This window comes from Delphinapterus leucas, chromosome 2, assembly GCF_059928025.1.
Source record: "Delphinapterus leucas isolate spDelLeu-1000000601 "Yukka" chromosome 2, BTC_Dleu_Yukka2, whole genome shotgun sequence".
Taxonomy (NCBI): Eukaryota; Metazoa; Chordata; class Mammalia; order Artiodactyla; family Monodontidae; genus Delphinapterus; species Delphinapterus leucas.
In genome coordinates, this window is record NC_143130.1 from 150,142,952 (window position 1) to 150,163,601 (window position 20,650).

Here is a 20,650-nt window from a genome sequence, read left to right on the forward strand (position 1 = left end):
TCTTCTACAAGTAATGATGCGTCATATCATCATTACTTTGCTCAGAATCTTCCAAAGATTTCCCATCTCATTCACAATAACGGTCTATAGAATGTTCTATAAAATCCTACCCAATACAACTCCTGCCACCACTACCCATCCCTTCCACCTTATCTCTCTGATTCATCTCCTACCTATTCTGCACTTTGTTCACTCCTTTTCAGCTGTTCTCCTTGCTGATCCACTAACACACCAAAGCATGACCCCACCTCAGGGTCTTTTTAATCTTTGTTACTTCCTTGACCTGAGTGGATGGAAGGAAGGAGAAATGGAGACAAAGTAAAGGGAGCACACAAAATCTCACATACTCCTGGATGCAGAACAGAAGCAGTTATTTGAAAGGAGCCTGGGTCAGACCTACCTGATGATCTTGGAGAGTCTCTGGAGAGGCAGGAGGCAACTGGAGCTCGCCCTGGGGACACAGACACTGGTGGCAGCCATTCTAGGGAGGTTGTTCTACCACATGGACACTGGTGCTGGCAAGCGTCATTTTGGAATCCTCCCTCTAGCTTATCAGCCTCAGGACCCAGCCTTGCCCCCACCCAACAGCCTGTAGGCACCAGTACTGGGATGCCACAGGTCAAGCAACTAACTAGGCAGGGACACAGCCCCACCCACCAGCAGGCAGGTTGCCTTAAGAACCCCTGAGCCCACAGCTGCCTCTGGACACGGCCCTGCCCAACACAGAGCCCAGGACCCAGCCCCACACACCAGTGCGCAGGCACTAGACCTGATACCTCCAAGGTCCTGCGGCCAGAGGAACTGGGGCCAAGCTCTTCCCACCAGTGGGCAGGCACCAGCTAGAGGACAACTGCAGCCTGCAGACCCAGCCCACCCACAAGCAGGCCAACACAAGCTTTAAGACACCTCAGACACTGCAGCCAGCTGTGTCAGGAACTGGCCCCACCCACCAGCAGCCAGCAGCCTCTGCACAGGCAGGGCCTGGCAACCAAAGATACTGGAAGCCAACCAAGCCTACCAGACCACCCACAGTAGTCAGCCCACCACAACAGAACGACCCACTCAGCCCACATAGGGGGGACCCCTAGAGCATACAGCTCTGATGACGAGAGGGGACTGCACTGCTGGGACACATAGGATGTCTCCTACAAAAGGTCCTTTCTCTAAGGTTGGGAAACATAACCAATCTACCAGTAACAGAAATGAAAAGGCAAGCTAGGCAAAAATGAGGGAACAGAGGAATATATTCCAAATGAAGGAACAAGATAAAACCCCAGAAGAAGAACTAAGTGAAGTGGAGATAGGCACTCTACCTAAGAAAGAGTTCAGGGTAATGATTATAAAGATGACCAAAGAACTCGGAAGAAGAATGGATGCAGAGCAAGAAGTCAGAAGTCTTTAACAAAGACTAGGAAAATATAAAGAGCAACCAAACAGAGATGAAGAACACAATAACTGAAATGAAAAATACACTGAAAAGAATCAACAGTAGAGGGACAGGTCAGCAAGCTGGAAGACAGAATAGTGGAAATCACTGAAGCTGAGCAGAGAAAAGAAAAAAGAATGAAAAGAAATGAGAACAGTTTAAGAGTCTCTGGGACAACATCAAACATACTAACATTCACAATCTAGGGATTCCAGAAGGAGAAGAGAGGAAGTGGCAGAGAACATACTTGAAAACATAACAGCTAAAAAATTCCCTAAGATGGGAAAGGAAACATACAAGTAATACAAGTACAGGAAGCACAGAGTCCCAAACAGGATCAACCCAAAGAGAAACACACCAAGACACATTATAAGTAAAATGGCAAAACTTAAAGGTAAAGAGAGAATATTAAAATCAACAAGGGAAAAGCAACAAGTTACATACAAGGGAATTCCCATAAGGCCATAAAGCTGACTTTACAGCAGAAAACTTTGCAGACAGGGAGAGGCACAATATAGTTACAGTGATGAAAAAGGGAAAACCTACAACCAAGAATGCTGTACCCAGCAAGGCTCTAACTCAGATTTGATTGAGAGATCATAAGTTTTACAGACAAGCAAAAGCTGAAAGAGCTCAGCACCACCAAACCAGCTTTACAAGAAAAGTAAAAGGGACTTCTCTAAGCAAGAAAAAAAAAGGCCACAACTAGAAACATGAAAATTGCAAAAGGAAAAAGGTCATCGGCAAAGGCAAATGTACAGTAAAGGTAACAAAATCAACCACATGCAAAGTGTGTAGGAAGGTTAAAAGACAAAAGCAGTAAAATCATCTATATCTACAGTAAACAGTTAAGGGATATCAAAACAACTAGATACAAAATATGTCAAAAACAGTAATCACGACAGGAGGAAAGTACAAATGCAGGGCTATTAAAATGTTTGAAATCAAGAGATTAGCAACTTAAAACAGCATAGATAGACAGATAGCTACATATAAAGCTCATGGTAAACTCAAACCAAAAATCTGTAAGAGATACATACACACACAGAGAAAGGAATCCAAACATAACACTTCACCAGACCACAAAAGAAAAGAACAAAAGAAGAAACCAAAAAGAACTGCAAAAACAATAAAAATGGCAATAAGAACATACATATCAATAATTACTTTAAATGTAAATAGTCTAAATGCTCCAATCAAAAGACATAGAGTGGGGCTTCCCTGGTGGCGCAGTGGTTGAGAGTCCGCCTGCTGATGCAGGGGACACGGGTTTGTGCCCTGGTCCGGGAGGATCCCACATGCCACGGAGCGGCTGGGCCCGTGAGCCATGGCCACTGGGCCTGCGCGTCCAGAGCCTGTGCTCCACAACGGGAGAGGCTGCAACAGTGAGAGGCCCACGTACCGCAAAAAAAAAAAAAAAAAAAAAAAAAAAGACATAGAGTGGCTGAATGGATACAAAAACAAGACTCATAAATATGCTGCCTACAAAAGACTCACTTCAGATCTAAAGACACACATAAACTAAAAGTGAAGGGATGGAAAAAGGTATTTCATACAAATGGAAATCAAAAGAAAGCCAAAGTAGCAATACTTATATCAGAGAAAATACACTTTAAAACAAAGACTGTTACAAGAGACAAAGAAGTACATTACATAATGATCAAAGGATCAATCCAAGAAAATATAACAATTGTAAAATATACACACCCAATGTAGGACCACCTAAATATAGAAAAAAAATATTAACAGACTAAAAGGGAGAAATTGAGAGTAACACAATAATAGTAGGGAACTTTAACACTCCACTTACATCAATGGACAGATCATCCAGACTGAAAATCAGTAGGGAAACAAGGGCACACTTAGACCAGTAGAACACATATTCTTTTGAAGTGCACATGGAACGTTCTCCAGGATAGATCACATGCTAGGCCACAAAACAAGTCTCGGTAAATTTAAGAAAGTTGAAATCATATCAAGCATCTTTTCTGACCACAACACTATGAGACTAGAAATCAACTACAAGAAAAAAACTGCAAAAGACACAAACTCGTGGAGGCTAAATATATGTTACTAAATAACCAATGAATTGCTGCACTAAAGGGAAGTTTATAGCAATACAACCTTACCTCAGGAAATAAGAAAAAATCTCAAACAACCCAACTTACACCTAAAGGAACTAGAAAAAGAAGAACAAACAAAACTCAAAGTTAGAAGGAAAGAAATCATAAAGATCAGAGCAGAAATACATGAAATAGAGACTAAAAAAATAAAGAAAAGATCAATGAAACTAAGAGCTGGTTCTTTGTGAAGAGAAACAAAAATGATAAACTTTTAGCCAGACTCATCAAGAAAAAAAGAGAGAGGGCCCAAATCAGAAATGGAAAAGAAGTTATAACCACAGAAATACAAAGGATCATAAAAGATTACTGTGAACAACTATATGCCAATAATGAAGAACCTAGATGAAATGAACAAATTCTTAGAAATGTACAATCTCCCAAGACTAAACCAGGAAGAAATAGAAAATATGAACAGACAAATTACCAGTAATGAAAGTGATTACTGGTGAAAAAAGTGACCAGCAATTTTTTAAAAATCCCAAAAAACAAAGGTCCAGAGCCAGACAGCTACACAGGTGAATGCTACCAAACATTTAGAGAAGAGTTAACACCTATCCTTCTCAAACTATTCCAAAAAATTGCAGAGGAAGGAACACTTCCAAACTCATTGTTTGAAACCAACATCACCTTGATATCCAAACAAGACAAAGACTATCAGAAAAAAATAAAATTGGAGGCCAATATCACTGATGAACATAGATGTAAAAATCTTTGACAAAACGTTAGTAAACCAAACTCAACAGTACATCACAAAGATCATACACCATGATCAAGTGGGATTTATCCCAGGAATGCAAGGATGGCTCAATACCCATAAATCTATAAATGTGATACATATTAACAAATTGAAAAATAAAAATCATATAATCATTTCAATAGATGCAGTAAAAGACTCTGACAAAATTCAACATCTATTTATGATAAAAAACTCTCCAGAAAGCGGGTGGTATAGAGGGAACAAACCTCAACATCATAAAGGCCATATATGATAAGCCCACAGCTAACATCATACTCAATGGTCAAAAGCTGAAAGCATTTCATCTAAATCAGGAACAAGAAAAGGATGCACACACTTGCCACTTTTTATTCAACATAGTATTGGAAGTCCTAGCCACAGCAATCAGACAAGACAAAGAAATAAAAGGAATCCAAATTGGAAATGAAGAAGTAAAACTGTCACTGTTTGCAGATGGCATGATACTATATTTAGAAAATCCAAAAGAAGCTACCAAAAACTACTGGAGTTCATCAATGAGTTCAGTAAAGTTGCGGGATACAAAAGTAATATACAGAAATCTGTTGCATTTCTATATACTAACAACAAACTATCAGAAAGAGAAAATAAGGAAACAACTCCATTTTCAACCGCATCAAAAAGAATAAAATACCTAGGAATATACTTACCTAAGGAGGTAAAAGATCTGAACTCGGAACACTGACGCTGATGAAAGAAATTGAAGATGACACAGATGGAAAGACATACTGTGTTCATAGGCCAGAAAAATTTATATTGGTAAAATGACCATACTACCCAAGGTTATCTACAGATTCAATGTACCTACTGAAATACCAATGGCATTTTTTCACAGAACTAAAACATATAATTTTAAATTTTGCATAGAAACACAAATGACCCTGAAAAGCCAAAACAATCTTGAGAAAGAAATGAGGTGGAGGTATCACACTCCCTGACTTTAGACCACACCACAAAGATACAGTAACCAAAACAGTATGGTACTAGCACAGAAAGAGACACACAGATCAAGGGAACAGAATAGAGAGAAAGTCTAGAAATAAACCCATGCACTTATGGTCAATTAATTTACAACAAAGGAGGCAAGAATATACAATGAAGAAAAGACAGTCTCTTCAATAAGTGGTGCTGGGAAAACTGAACAGTTACATGTGAAAGAATGAAATTAAAACATTTTCTCAAACCATATACAAAAATAAACTTAAAATGCGTTAAAGATCTAAATGTAAGACCAGAAACCATAAAATTCTTAGAAAAAAACATAGGCAGAACACTCTTTGACATAAATCATAGATCTTTGGATCTGTCTTCTAAGAAAAACAAATAAAAGCAAAAATAAACAAATGGGACCTAATCAAACTTATAAGCTTCTGCACAGCAAAGGAAACCATTGACAAAACAAAAAGACATCCTACTGAATGGGAGAAAATATTTGCAAATGATATGACCAATTAGGGGTTAGTGGGGAGAAAGTGGGGAGGGGCAAGATAGAAGGGTATTAAGAGGTACAAGCTACTATGTATAAAAAAAATAAGCTACAAGGATATATTGTATAGCACAGGAAATACAGCCAATATTTTATAATAACTATAAATGGAGTATAATCTTTAAAAATTGTGAACCACTATGTTGTACATCTGAAACTTACATAATATTGTAAATCAACTATACCTTAATTAAAAAATATTTTTAAATGTGCCAAAGCCTTGAATAGACATTTCTCCAAAGATATGCAAATATTCTGCTTTAATTTTATAATTAATTTTATTAAAATATTTTATGTAAAAAAAAATACACAAATGACCAATAAGCACATAAAAAGATGGTCAACCTCACTAATTGTTAGGTGTGATTTTGTGATTTATAATAAGAAATATATATTTGGTCTTCTTCCTGGCACAGAACTCCTAAAACCCTCGGAATTTCCTGAGAGGAGAACCATAAAGGTGTCTTTTGTGATGTTAATGAGATGACTTTTGGAAAGCCCCTATATCACCTAAAAATGGGAGCTGGTCACCAGAGGAACCAACCTTGTGATTAGAGGGTTTCAATCCCACCCCACCCCCACCTCTGGGGATGAAAAGGGGGCTGAAGTTGGGTTTGATCAGCAATAGCCAATAATTTAATCAATCATATCCATGTAATGAAGCCTCCATAAAAACCTTGAAAGGACAAGGTTCTGAAAGCTTTCCGGTGGGTGAACATGTGGAGATTCGGAGAGAGTGGTGCACCCAGAAAGGGCACGGAGGCTCTGCACCCCTTCCCACATGTATTGCCAGATATCTGTACATCACTGTATGTAGCAGCATTATTTTTTTAAAAATATTTATTTATTCGTTTGGCTGTGCTGCGTCTTAGTTGTGGGAGGTGGGATCTTCATTGCTGCGTGTGAGATCTTTAGTTGCAGCACAAGGGTTCTTTAGTTGCGGCATGCAGGCTCCTTTAGTTGTGGCATGCGGGACCTAGTTCCCTGACCAGGGATCGAACCCGGGCCCCCTGCGTTGGGAGCGCATAGTCTTAACCACTGGACCACCAGGGAAGTCCCTGTAGTAGCATTATTTACAATAGTGAAAAGGTGGAAGCAACTCAAATGTCCATGGACTGAGGAATGAATAACCAGAATGTGTGTGTGCATACATATATACATACAACAAAATATTATTTAACCTCAAAAAGGAAATTCTGACACATGCTAGAATATGGATGAACCTTGAAGACCTTATGCTAAGTGAAATAAGCCAAAAAACCAAATACTGTATGATTTCAGTTATATGAGATACCTACTACAGCAGTCAAATTCATCAGGACATCAGTAGAATGGTGGTTGCCAGGGGCTGGAGGAAGGGGAAAAAAGGGAGTGTTTAATGAACAGAGTTTCAGTTTGGAACGATGAAGAAGTTCTGGAGATGGATGGTGATGATAGCTGTACAACAATGTGAATGTAGTTAATGTCACTGAATTGTATACTTAAAGTGCTTAAAATGGTAAATTTTATGTTTTTTATATTTTACCACAATTTTTTGAAAGGTATACAGATTGAAGATAAAACTCTTTTTATTCCCAGATGACACTGATCATGGATGTAGAAATTCCTAAGCAATGCACAAAAAAGCTACCAGAACTAATTATTGAAGTTAGTAAAGTAACAGGATACAAGGTCTATATACTAGAGACAAACAAATGGAAATTAAAATTTTTTAAACATCTTTTACAACAGCATCAAAAACATACGTTATGCTTAGGGGTAACTTTAACAAAACATGTATAAGACCTGTACTCTGAAAGCTCATAACTTTACTCTGAGAAATTAAAGAAAACCTAAATAAAAGGAGGAATATAACAAGTCGGTGGTTCTGAATACTCGATATTGCTAAATTGCTAAATTGTCAATTCTCCCCAAATTGATTTATAGATCAATCCCGACCAAATGGACTATACTCCTGAATGTGAAGTGTAAAATAATAAAAAGCTTGTAGATAATCACAGAGGAGTATATCTTCATAACCTCAATGTAGGGAAAAACCTCAGACAAGACACAAAAAAGCATTAACGATAAAGGAGAAGACTGACAAACTGAGCTACATTAAAATTAAGAACTTCTGATCATTTTTAGGTCACCATTAAAGGGTAAAAAGGCAAGCCAGAGTGGAGAGAAGATACATTTAAACACAATACATGTAACCAACAAAGGATTCTTATCCAAACATACAAAGGACTCCTCTTACTCTATAAGACAAACACAGACAAAACAGTAGAAAAATGTGCAAAAGACACACTTCACAAAAATGGATATTCAAGTAGCCAACAATCACAGGAAAAAATGCTTAACATCATCAGATCACCAGGAAATACAAATTTCAGCCTCAACAAGATACCACTGTATACCCATCAGAATGACTAAAATTTTCTTTAGTTGACAGTATCAAGGGTCAACAAAGGTGTGGACAATAGGAACTCTCACACACTGCTGGTGGGAGTATAAACTGGAAAATAAAACAACAGAAATTTATTATCTCAAAGTTCTGAAGGCTAGAAGTCCAAAGTCAAGGTATGTGCAGGGCCATGTTCCCCCTGAAACCTACAGGGGAATCCTTCCTTGCCTCTTCCTTGCTTTGGGCAATTTGGTGTCAATCTTTGGTGTTTTTAAGCTTGTAGATGCAACACTCCAATCTTCTATCTTCACATGGTGTCTCCCTTTGTCTCTTCATGTGGCATTCTTTTTATAAGGTCACCAGTCACATCAGATTAGGGTCTCAGCCTACTCTAGCAAGACCTCATCTTAACTAATAACATCTGAAATGACCCTATTCCCAAATAACATCACATTCTGAGGTACTGGGAGTTAGGACTTCAACATTTTGGGGGTGGAGAGCGGGGTGAGATGACACAATTCAGCCTATAATATACACCAAAAAGGATATTCATAAAAGCAATTTTTCACAATAGCCCCAAACTACAAACAATCCAAATGTCCATCACCATTAGAATGGATTTTTTAAAATTGTAATACATGTATATAAAGGAATACCGTACAGAAATGAAAAAAAAAGAACTATAATAACATGAAACAACTATGATAAATGTCACAAACATAGTATTGAACAAAAAAAGTCATACATGAAATACACATACTAAATCTATTCATACTAAAAATAAAAAATAGGCAATAAAAACTAAAAATTTATTTAGGGATGCAAGGTGATGTGGTAAAAATGTAAAGAAAATAAGTGATTACCATAAAACAGGATAAGTGTGACCTCTAATCAGGACAAACACTGTGATTAGGAGGGGACATAAAGGAGCTTCTGGGGTATTGGCAATGTTCAATTTCTTTACCTGCATGGTAAGTTACACAGGTACAATGAACTGTACTATTATTTTGTGTACTTTTCTGTTAACTGATATTTTAAAATAATGTAAGTGAAAGAAAAAGGAGCTTTGCTGGAAATAAAAAGTTGAAAAAATACTAGAGTTAATATCTTTATGTCAAAGTTCATGCTTAAATAAGTGGAAAGTAAGCAAAGTGCAAAAGTTCATATAATATGTTGCCTTTTGTGTTAGAAGGGGAAATAAGAAAACATCTATTCATTTGTGCAGCAGAAACACAGTAAAGGTAAACTAGAGACTAATTAGGTTCATTTCTGTGAGAGGGGCAGATAGGAATAAGGTGGAAAAGATAGAAGCAATGAGGAAGGCGTATGATACTTAGAATCTCTTTTGGACAGGTCTGACATCAAGAACTATGCTAATAACTCACACATCCCACAGTACAACAACAAAACAAAATAATTAATAACAATGAGGGGAAAAATGGAATTCAAAACAGAACCAAATGGACTGGAACATCTGATAAATGAGTAGTGTAACGACACTGTGAAAAAAAAAATTAGCCCAAGTAATTTTTAAACACAGTATCTGAACTACATATCTACAAACTAAAGACAAAAAGAAGTCTAAGTAAATACTGAATTCTAATTAAGAGGTTTCTTTTTTTGCAGAGGTATAGGTTAGCAATTCTAAAACAACTTTCTGTTATTCTAGGATTAAGCAAATAAGTACAAACATTGTGTATAACAAGAAACAGTTCTAATCAATGTGGAAGAAAGTTACAAATGTGAAAGAGAACAGAGTGAACCCTGTGATGAATAAACTGGAATTGGTGTTATCAGTGTGAATTGGTTCCTTTTAATATATATAGAATAGGGCTTCCCTGGTGGCGCAGTGGTTGAGAGTCCGCCTGCCGATGCAGGGGACACAGGTTTGTGCCCCGGTCCAGGAAGATCCCACATGCCGCAGAGCGGCTGGGCCCGTGAGCCATGGCCGCTGAGCCTGCGCGTCCGGAGCCTGTGCTCCACGACGGGAGAGGCCACAACAGTGAGAGGCCCGCGTACCACAAAAAAAAAAAAAAAAATATATATATATATATATATAGAGAGAGAGAGAGAGAGAGAGTAGACAGATGGATATGTGTGTGGACATATGTGTATTCACTCATGTCACACACATATGTACATATCTATTTCTTTTTCTTTTTTTTTTTGGCCACGCAGCATGCAAGATCTTAGTTCCCCAACCAGGGATAGAACCCATGCCCCCTGCAGTGGAAGCACAGAGTCTTAACCACTGGGCCGCCAGAGAAGTCCCAGTATATATCTATTTCTTAACTCTATCAGCTGACAAAGCCCAGAAGCCATGACACCCCAGTAACAAATGAACACACCTTGCACACAGATCTTGATTTCCAAATATATTCTCCACCAAAAGGAACTAGGGGTCCTTAGAGAAATGGCTGACTCCAGGGTTGGAATGAGCCTGGGATATCTTATTGTGCCAAAACATAAAGAAAATCCTCAATGAATGACAAGGTCAGGTCAAAAGGACCTAAGAATCAGCTTGAAACGGTTCCCATTGGCCCAATCTGGGACAATTTGAGCATCAATATAAATTAATGAGAGTAAAGAAATATAACTCGTTGAATAAATAAGAATCCAAGAGTCTACAATGATATAAATAAATAAGCAGGGGGGGAAAGGAAAGCTCTTCTTTATAGCAGAAAGCCAACTAATAAACACAGAAGGAATGAAGGAATTAGAAAGAAAATCACCATTTGGCAACCATAATAGTAATAAATGATTTAGGCAAGAATTATCAGTGAATGCTACTGGATGGTAAAAGTTCTGAGCAATAACAGGGTATTTACAGACCTCGAACTACTTCCCCCCCCCAAAATACCTATAAATTAGAAAAAGAAAAATTCTAACTTTATAGTGGAGTAACCTGACAAACACTACCTTAACCAAGTGATCAAAGTTAACATCACCAGAAATGGGACAAATTGACGGCACGTGCCTCCATGAGCGTCTTTTCCATGGTATTCCTAACAAAAGTGTATTTTTGCAATTAATATGTTAATTCAGAGTAATAGATTCCAATTGTTGAATCATTCTCGTAATCCTGGAATAAACAATGCTTGGAATGTGAAAAAAATGTTTTTAGGTGCATGAGGTGAATTTAATTATGAAAATATATCAAACAAACCCAAATTAAGAGACATTCAACAAAATAACTGGCCTAAACTCTTTAAATATCAAGTCATGAAAAACATGGAAGAGTAAAGAACTGTTCCAGATTAAAGGAGACTAAAGAGATACGACAACTAAATCTAATGCACAATTCAGGATATTCTTTTGCTGTAAATGACATTCTTGGCATCGCTAGCAAGATCTGAATAAGACCTACAGATTAGATAATGGTTTAATTCTGATAATTTTACCAAGGCTATGTAAAAGAATGTCCTTGATTTTAGGAAATGCACACTAAAGTTCTTAGGGAAAATGGGCATCACGATTGCAACCGACTCTCAATCCAAAATAAAAGGTGTATATATGTGTGTATTATATGTATATGTACACACACACACACACACACACACACACATACATACATAGAGAGAAGGAGAGAGAAACAGCAAATGACAACACGAGTTAGAGACAGGGAAAGAGAGACAGAGATTAAAGAATAAGACAAATACGGAAAACGTTAATATACGGGGAATTAGGGCAAAAGGTATATATAGAGGAATTCTCTGTACTACTCTGACAACTCTTCTGTAAGCCTGAAATTATGTCAAAATAAAAAAACTAAAAAGTCTTACACAATACAGAAAATCAGATACTTCATAAAAGTAAGAATCAAAGATGAGAAATTATTCAACCACTTAAAATAATGAAACACCATTTTTTTGCTACATAATTGGCACTAAAAATGTAGGTGACAATACTCAGTGTCAGCGAGATTCTAGAGAACTTGGTACTTTCATATTTTGCTGTTAGAGTAATAACAGGTCTAAAAAAAAAAGTACAGATTCTAATGATTCTATGGCTGGGACTCCATACTAAGGAGATAAATACTAAGTACTGAAAACTCATGATACACTACAGCCTTATTTAAATAATGTAATCACTACAGCCTTAATGCAAATTGTAAATTGGTAAAAACTTAAGTACAACACAGGGAGAGTTTAGGAAAACAGATATAATCACTCATAGGAATTATTCAGTTAAAGTATAAATAGTCTATAAAAACTAAGTAAACATGGAATAGCGCATACAACAGACCTAATATGATAAAGTAAAATTGTATGAACAGAATAATTATAAACTATGGTTTTAAAAATATCTACACACAGGGACTTCCCTGGTGGTCCAGTGGTTAAGACTCCATGCTTCCATGCCACAACATTGTTATAGTATCTGTAGGGTGGTGATATTGCTTAATGAGGTTGTTTTCCTTTTCTTTACCTTTCAAACTGTCAGTAACTTTACTATTTTAATACTGAGGAATATGCAACTAATAATAGAAAATAAGCTTAGCTACTATTTTAACATTAATCCTTTGTGTTTACAAAATGCATCCGGAAATATTTCAGAGGGAAAATAAGGGGGAAAACGTCATGATAAACTAATTTATACAAATACCTTTATCTTATCTTTAAACATGTATCACAGTAAACATGTGAGGGAGGAAGCTGCTCAAGTCCAGTAGGGAAAAGGTTACAAAAGATACATTAAAAATATTCAGACTGAAAGCATGAGCATCCTTACATCCTTTCTCAAAGAACAAGCACATTCTATACAAATGATTGTGACAAAGAATTTTAAAGTTCAAGAGCCTGTCACAGTAACGAGGTAAAATGTGGACAAGAGGAGTCTTGCCAAGCGTCTCTCTCGTCCAATACTCACTGAAGTCTCATTCGTTTTTCAGGGGGGGCTTTAGTACCCACAGTCTGTTGAACGTTCTTTGTGGTCTCCTTCTCCTCAGATTTCACAGTTTCTGGTACAGGTTCTGCCTCTTTCTTTGTCTGATCCACTAGACATCAAAAGCAGATATTTTTTGGAGGGGGAGGAGGGTGGAGGGATAAGACCAGTTTAGACAACAGTTAATGTGAATGGTTCAGACTCTCAAATTAATTTAGAACTACTTATCTCAAGTTCTAAATTTAGCTGTTTCATCAGGCAGATGTATAAGAACCAATTTACAAACCAAAAACCTGATAATACAAGCAAATTATGATACTAGACAAAAACACATGACATTTAAATAAGACATTACGCATAAAAAAGATACATAATTATTCTATGCCAGGTCAATGGACAGTCCAATACCTATTCTCAATGATGAAACAGAAGGCCTTTTCTCAAACTTTTGACAACCTAGAATCACCTCAGCTTCTCCACACACCCTCAATACCTGTTCATCCCACTCTAATGCATCTTTCAAATACTAATATCACTACCACAAAAGCACCACCTTTTGGCAATCAGCAGATCAAAGGTTAGGAGTAACAAACTGGCATTAGAGTCTAAAAGGACAAAATGATCATAATTCACCTCACATGTTGTGATTGTTACTGAGTTAAACAGGCTGTTTGGTCTTATTTCAAGTTTGATAAGAATTATCAGATGAACCATACCTGGGACAGGCTTTTCTCCAGACTTTTGCTGTAATTAAAAAAAAAAAAAAAAAAAAAAAAGTGGGGAAGAGGGGTGAAGGAAGAGGAAGAAGAAAACAGGGCAGGTTAGCAAAGCTTTTTGCTTCTTGACGTCATAATTTTCATTAAAATTACACCTGCATGCGAATTATATTATAAATGACTTCATGAAGAGAAACTACTATCCATGTACCATAAAAAAGTAAATTTATCATTTTCTACTTCTTATTCCTGTTCCAGAAAAGACACAAATCTAAAACTAGAACAAAAGAGTCAAACATAAAAAAAACCCTTGAACATCAACAAAGCCCTTTGCCTCTGCACCGAGGCTACAATGCTTTATAAAAAGTTGCTAAGGAGAATCCAATGAGAGGGAATAATGGAGCCTTTCAAGACTCCAGAGGCTTATTTGCACAGGGGATATGAGCTGTAAGTAAGTAGAATGAAATTTGGATGTCTGACTTTTAAAGTTGGCAGGTATGGAACGTAAAGAAAAAGAGGTATTTTTCTATGAATATAAGGCTTCTGTTGAGTGTACTATTAGAAATCAAACTGCAGGAAAAAATGATGGGGGCACTAGGAGTCAGGAACAAGGTCAGATCCTTCATTCTGCACAGCAATTCTTTTACTTCAGTGGGCCCTGTCATCTCCCTGTTCTCGCTACCCAAGTTAAATGCTTTAAAACACTTTCCTCCTCCTCTCCCTCCTTCTTCCTCCTCAAGGCTCACAACCTACCCCTCACCCTCAGCCAATAAGGGTGTCAGTGCCCCAAGTTCTCTCCCATCTATCTACCTCCAAACTTATTACACCTTTATATACAGACATATATACATAAAAAATACCTCTCTATACTTCCCTGTCATCTCAGAATAAAAGTGTTCTCTTTATTTTTATAAAGTTTAATGCCTCCATTTGTTTTCTGAATTTCTTTCTGAATTTACATGCCCTCCTTAAGCTTCTTATCTATTCCTATAACTAGAGACTACACAATTTTCTGATGTCACATGATCCAGATTCATGCTACAAACTGCCTACTAGCCCACTCCAACTACAAGTTCTGGGAACCATTACATTTAATAAGACCAAAACTGAGCTTCCCATTATTACCCATTGTACAGAAAAGGTTAACATAGAAGGTCTGAGCTACTATCCTTAGAAGGGCCAGGCTGCAAGGTTGGCCTTTGGCTGGTATCTGGAAATTTGGATTTCAGGAGGGTTCCCACCATTTTGTAACTGATAATGGCAGTTCATTATGCCTAGACTGTTTGTATAAAAAATGTTGTTTTTGCTGAATACCTGCCTTCCTTCAAAGAATGTGGAATTTTGGTATGCGCTAGATAGAAAGTACCTACCTGAAAAACCTCCCCAAAAACGTGGGCACCAAGTCTCTAATGGACTTCCTTAGGCAGAAATATCACTGACATGTTGCTGCATTTTCACTGTTGAGGCAAGAGTGTACTCTGTATGACTCTTCATGGGAAGAAGAGAGTGTAAGGAAGCCTGCAGATGGATTCCTCCAGACTCCACTAATGCCTTTTTTCCGTATATCTGGCTGTATAGCCCTACTATGTCACTGTAATAAATCCTGTGAGTCCTTCAAGCAAATCTCCAAACATGGGGGTGGTCATGGGAATCCCCAACACAACAACATTATTACCTGTTTTATGAACATATTAGGACTTAAACATGTCTAAAGTAATTTGAGGGAACAAATAATTTTTCCTTACTTTAAAACAGGAGAGGAAATAGATGGTGTAACATTGAGGAATGAGAAATCGAGAGGAGATATTCTTATACTGCTAGCACTGAACCACTTGAACTATACTGGACACTGGACCATATCCAGACATTGAAATAATGTCATTACCTAATTAGTGCACACTGTCTAATCTTTTCTAGTGAACACTGTCACACAAACTAGTAGGATGTGGTTTAAGATGGGAAAATAGAACGGAGGTGGCCTTTCTGACAAAATTTATCAGGTAACTTTGGAATAAACCTAACTGAAGCAATATCCTATGGGGTCCTAGCAGCTTCTGAAAACAGCACTGAAAAGACATTGATAATAAAAGGCACTGACGGCCTGAACTCCTATCACATCAGTTTTGGTGTAACTTTCAGTAGTAACAAAAGTTAAAATATGGAAAAAGGAGCTTCAAGGAAAAATGCAGGACTTCTCCAATATTATCTTGAGCACCCCCATAAAGGGGCAACATCCCTCGGATCCAGAAGTCCTAAGCTACAAATGGTTCTGGGAGACAAAATGGGTAAATAGGAGCTCACAGAAGGCTTCAAGGAGACCAAGAATCTATTTTCTTCTCCAGATCTGAGGAGAAATGCTGTGGGCTGGAGAAACAAAGAGATTATTACAAGTTCTAGAGAACTCTGATTATTAAAAGTTCTCCTAGGTCTGCTACATAGAGTTGACATACTCTCTCTCTTTGTGAGTTGGCTTTTGGCCCCTGGATGGTTAAAAGAAGGTGAGGTTCTGGAAAATGACAACTTAAGGGTGACTATGGCTAAACCTTTACAAGAAAAATGTAAAAACTCATGGAAATGATATGTAGTCTGCAACCTGCTTAAAATAATTGGGAGGAAATAGGGGAAGAAGAGAGAAAACAAGATTGGCCACGCCTGATAACTGTTGAAGCAGGGTAATATCAATAGGTACATGGGGGCTTCATTTTTTATTATTCCCTCTATTTTTATATGCGTTTCTAAATTTCCACAACTTTCTACAAAGTGAAGTTTTTTTGTTTTAAGATTCAAGAGAGTCTTTGAGCTTTCTACAGTGTCCAGCCTAGCTCCAGGATAGAACAGTACATGGAATTCAAGTCAGGACCCCCTAGCCAGAGAAAAAGGAACTGTCAAAGTCAGCTGGAGTACCACAGAACCCAAACACAGTAGTAAGCTACTGAATGTTCTGGAGGTTGGCTAATGAAAATAGAACCCCTAACAACTATATTTACCCCAAATCTGTTTCTTTTCCTATATTCTGAATTTGGGTTCAACACCAAGTTGATTCTAATCCTAGGCCTGAAAACTTAGAATCATCCATAATGCCAATCTCTCCATATCCAACCACCAAATTTAGGCAATGCTAAATCTGAAATATATCTTGAATCTGTTTCCTCTCTATCTATGGCCACAGAATTAATTCAGGCTTTCCATAATCTAACTTCCTTGACTCCAAACATCACATTTTTTTAACATCTTTATTGGAGTATAATTGCTTTACAATGGTGTGTTAGTTTCTGCTTTATAACAAAGTGAATCAGTTATACATATACATATATCCCCATATCTCTTCCCTCTTGCCTCTCCCTCCCTCCCTCCCACCCTCCCTATCCCGCCCCTCTAGGTGGTCACAAAGCACCGAGCTGATCTCCCTGTGCCATGCAGCTGCTTCCCACTAGCTATCTATTTTATATTTGGTAGTGTATATATGTCCATGCCACTCTCACTTTGTGCCAGCTTACACCTTCCCTCTCCCTGTATCCTCAAGTCCATTCTCTAGTAGTTCTGCATCTTTATTCCCGACTTGCCCCTAGGTTCTTCATCACCATTTTTTTGTTTTGTTTTTTAGATTCCATATATATGTGTTAGCATACGGTATTTGTTTTTCTCTTTCTGACTTACTTCATTCTGTATGACAGACTCTAGGTCCATCCACCTCACTACAAATAACTCAGTTTCGTCAGCTGGAGTACCACAGAACCCAAACACAGCAGTAAGCTACTGAATGTTCTGGAGGTTGGCTAACGAAAATAGAGCCCCTAACAACTATATTTACCCCAAATATAGTAATATTCCACTGTATATATGTGCCACATATTCTTTATCTGTTCATCTGTCAATGGACACTTAGGTTGCTTCCAAGTCCTGGCTATTGTAAATAGAACTGCAATGAATATTGTGGTACATGACACATTTTCCTATGCATCTTCTATACCATGAATGGTTATCTTCCTAAAACAAACAAATAACTACATTATTTCGTTGCAACTGTTTTTAAACACTTAATGGGTCCCTACTACCATCATCAATAATTCACAGCTAGTCAGTGCTGAGGGTCAAGAAGATGAGGTAGAGGATATCTAAGTTTACTTCAAGAGAGGGTGTATTTGAAAAAGAATGTACAAAAATTACCACTGCTTTCATTTGTCTTTAGTGATGATAGCTATTGTTTTAATATTTCAAATAACATTTAATGTACCTGGAAACGTATGTTTACAGGAGTGGTACCAGGTTATGGGTTTAAAATAGTGAATAAACACTGGACCACAGAACTAACCAAAACTCCTTTGTGGAGCATATACGATTCTTCTCAATATGACCTTAATAGAAACTTTAAGTCTCATATTTCAGTACTCCTCCCTTCACAAACACATAAGAGTAATAAAACTTCAGAGTATTTTCTGGTTCCTTTCTTTTCTTTTTACAGGTACACTGAGGTATAACTGATACATGAAAAATACCTGCACATATTTGATATACACAATTTCATGAGTTTGGACATATACATACACCTGTGATACCATCACCACAATCAAGGTAATAAACATATCCATCACCTCCAAAAGATTTCTTCTGCTCCTTTAGTTTGGGGTTTGTGTGTGTGTGTGTGTGTTAAGAACACTCAATATGAGATCCACCCTCTTACCAAGTTTTTAAGTGCACAACACCATATTGTTAACTGTAAGCAGTATGTTGTACAGCAGATCTCTACAACTTATTCATCTTATATAACTGTAACTTTACAGCCTTTTTAGAACTCCCTATTTTCCCCTTCTTCCATCCTCTGGCAACCACTATAATATTTTCTGTATCTGACTATTTTAGATACCTCATGTAAGTGAAATCATATAATATTCATCCTTCTGTGACTGACTTATCTCAATTAGCACAATATCTTCCAGATTCTTCCATGACACCACAAATGGTACAATTTCCTTCTTTTTTAAGGCTGAATAATATTAAACTATATGTATATCCCATAGTTTCTTTATCCATTCATCTGTTGACGGACATTAGGGCTATTTCCATACCTTGGCTATTGTGGATAATGCTAAATATTCACAAAACTAATAAATGTGGGAATACAGATAGCTCAGGTTTCAAACTATATTACAAAGCTACAGTAATCAATACAGTATGGTATTGGCATAAAAACAGACATAAATCAATGGAACAAAATAGAGAGTCCAGAAATAAACCCATGCATATATGGTCAATTAATTTACACAACACAAAAAAATTAACTAAAAATGGATTTAAGACTGGAATGTAAGATCTGAAACCATAAAACTCCCAGAAGAAAACATAGGCAGTAAGCTCCTTGACATCAGTCTTGGTGATGAGTTTTTGGGTTTGACATGAAAAGCAAATGCACCAAAAGCAAAAATAAACAAGTGAGACTACAGCAAACCAAAAAGCTTCTGCAGAGCAAAGTAAATCATCAACAAAATGAAAAGGCAACCTACAAAATGGAAGGAAATATTTGCAAATCGCTTATCTGATAAGAAGTTAATATCCAAAATATATAAAGAACTCATATATCTCAACAGTGAAAAAACAAACAATTCAATTAAAAAATGGGCAGAGGACCTGAATAGGTATTTTTCCAAAGAAGACATACAGATGGCCAACAGGTACATGAAAAGGTGCTCAACATCACTCATCATCAGGGAAATGCATATCAAAACCACAATGAGATATCACTTCACAGTTGTTATAATGGTTACCATTGAAAAGACAAGAAGTAACAAGTGTTGGTGAGGGTGTAAAAAAAAGGGAGCACTTGTGTACTGTTGGTGGCAATACAAATTGGTGCAGCCAATATGGAAAACAGTACAGAGGTTCCCCAAAAAATTAAAAACAGAAATACCATATGATCTAGCAATCCCACTTTTGGGTATGTATTTGAAGGGAATGAATACAGGATCTCGAATGGACACCTGCATTCCCACATTCACTGCGGCATTATCCACAATAGCCAAGGTATGGAAACAACCTACATGTCTGTCAACAGAATGGGTAAAGAAGATGTGAGATATATATATGTGTGTGTGAGAGAGAGACATATGTGATACACACACACACACACGCGCGCACACATATACAGGAATATTGTTTAGCCATGAGAAAGAAGGATATCCTGCCATTTGTGAGAGCGTGAACCTGGAGAGCATTATACTAAGTGGAGTCAGACAGGCAAATATGATATATCACATCACTTATATATGGAATCTAAAATGTTCAAACTCCTACAGAGAGTACAGCGGTGCCTGCCAGCAGCTGAGGGGGTGGGGGAAATGGGGAGATGTTGGTGAAAGGTATAAGATGAAATAAGTTCTGGAAATCTAATACACAACATGGTGATTATAGTTAGTAACACTGTAGTATATATTTGAAAGTTGCTAAGAGAGTAAAACTTAAATGAACTCACCATAAAAAAGAACAGTAATTATGCGACATGACAGAGATGTTCGCTAATGCTATGGCGGTAATCATTTTGCAGTATATAAGTGTATCAAATCAACAGGCTGTACACCTTAAACTTACACAATGTTATTACACCAATTATATCTCAATAAAGCTGATAACAAAAAGTTTACCCCTAAGTATGTTTTTGATGCTATTATAAGTGGGATTTTCTTGATATCCTTTACTGATAGTTGTTAGTATACAGAAGTGCAACTGATTTTTGTGTGTTGATTTTGTATCCTGCAATTTCACTGAATTCATGTATTAGTTATAACAGTTTTTTAATGGAGTCTTTGGGTTTGCTATGTATAAGATCATATCACCTGCAAACAGACAATTTTACTTCTTTTCCCATTTGGATCCCTTTTACT

General features: G+C 37.2%; 1 protein-coding gene across 2 annotated transcripts in view; it reads right to left on the reverse strand.

Annotated features, from left to right (window-relative positions):
- Positions 1 to 602: 602 nt before the first annotated feature.
- Positions 603 to 20,650, reverse strand: part of MED6 (mediator complex subunit 6) — a 30,759-nt gene continuing 10,711 nt past the window's right edge. Inside the window, exons 7-9 of one of the 2 annotated variants that reach the window (XM_089907895.1) lie at positions 13,776 to 13,803; positions 13,045 to 13,171; positions 603 to 7,137 (exon numbers count right to left, since the gene is read on the reverse strand). In XM_089907895.1, coding sequence (XP_089764021.1) covers positions 7,113 to 7,137; positions 13,045 to 13,171; positions 13,776 to 13,803 — 180 coding nt within the window. In that variant the 3' untranslated portion in view covers positions 603 to 7,112. Of the gene's footprint in view, positions 13,172 to 13,775; positions 13,804 to 20,650 lie in introns of both variants that reach the window. The other variant, XM_022570241.2, reaches the window with a different exon arrangement.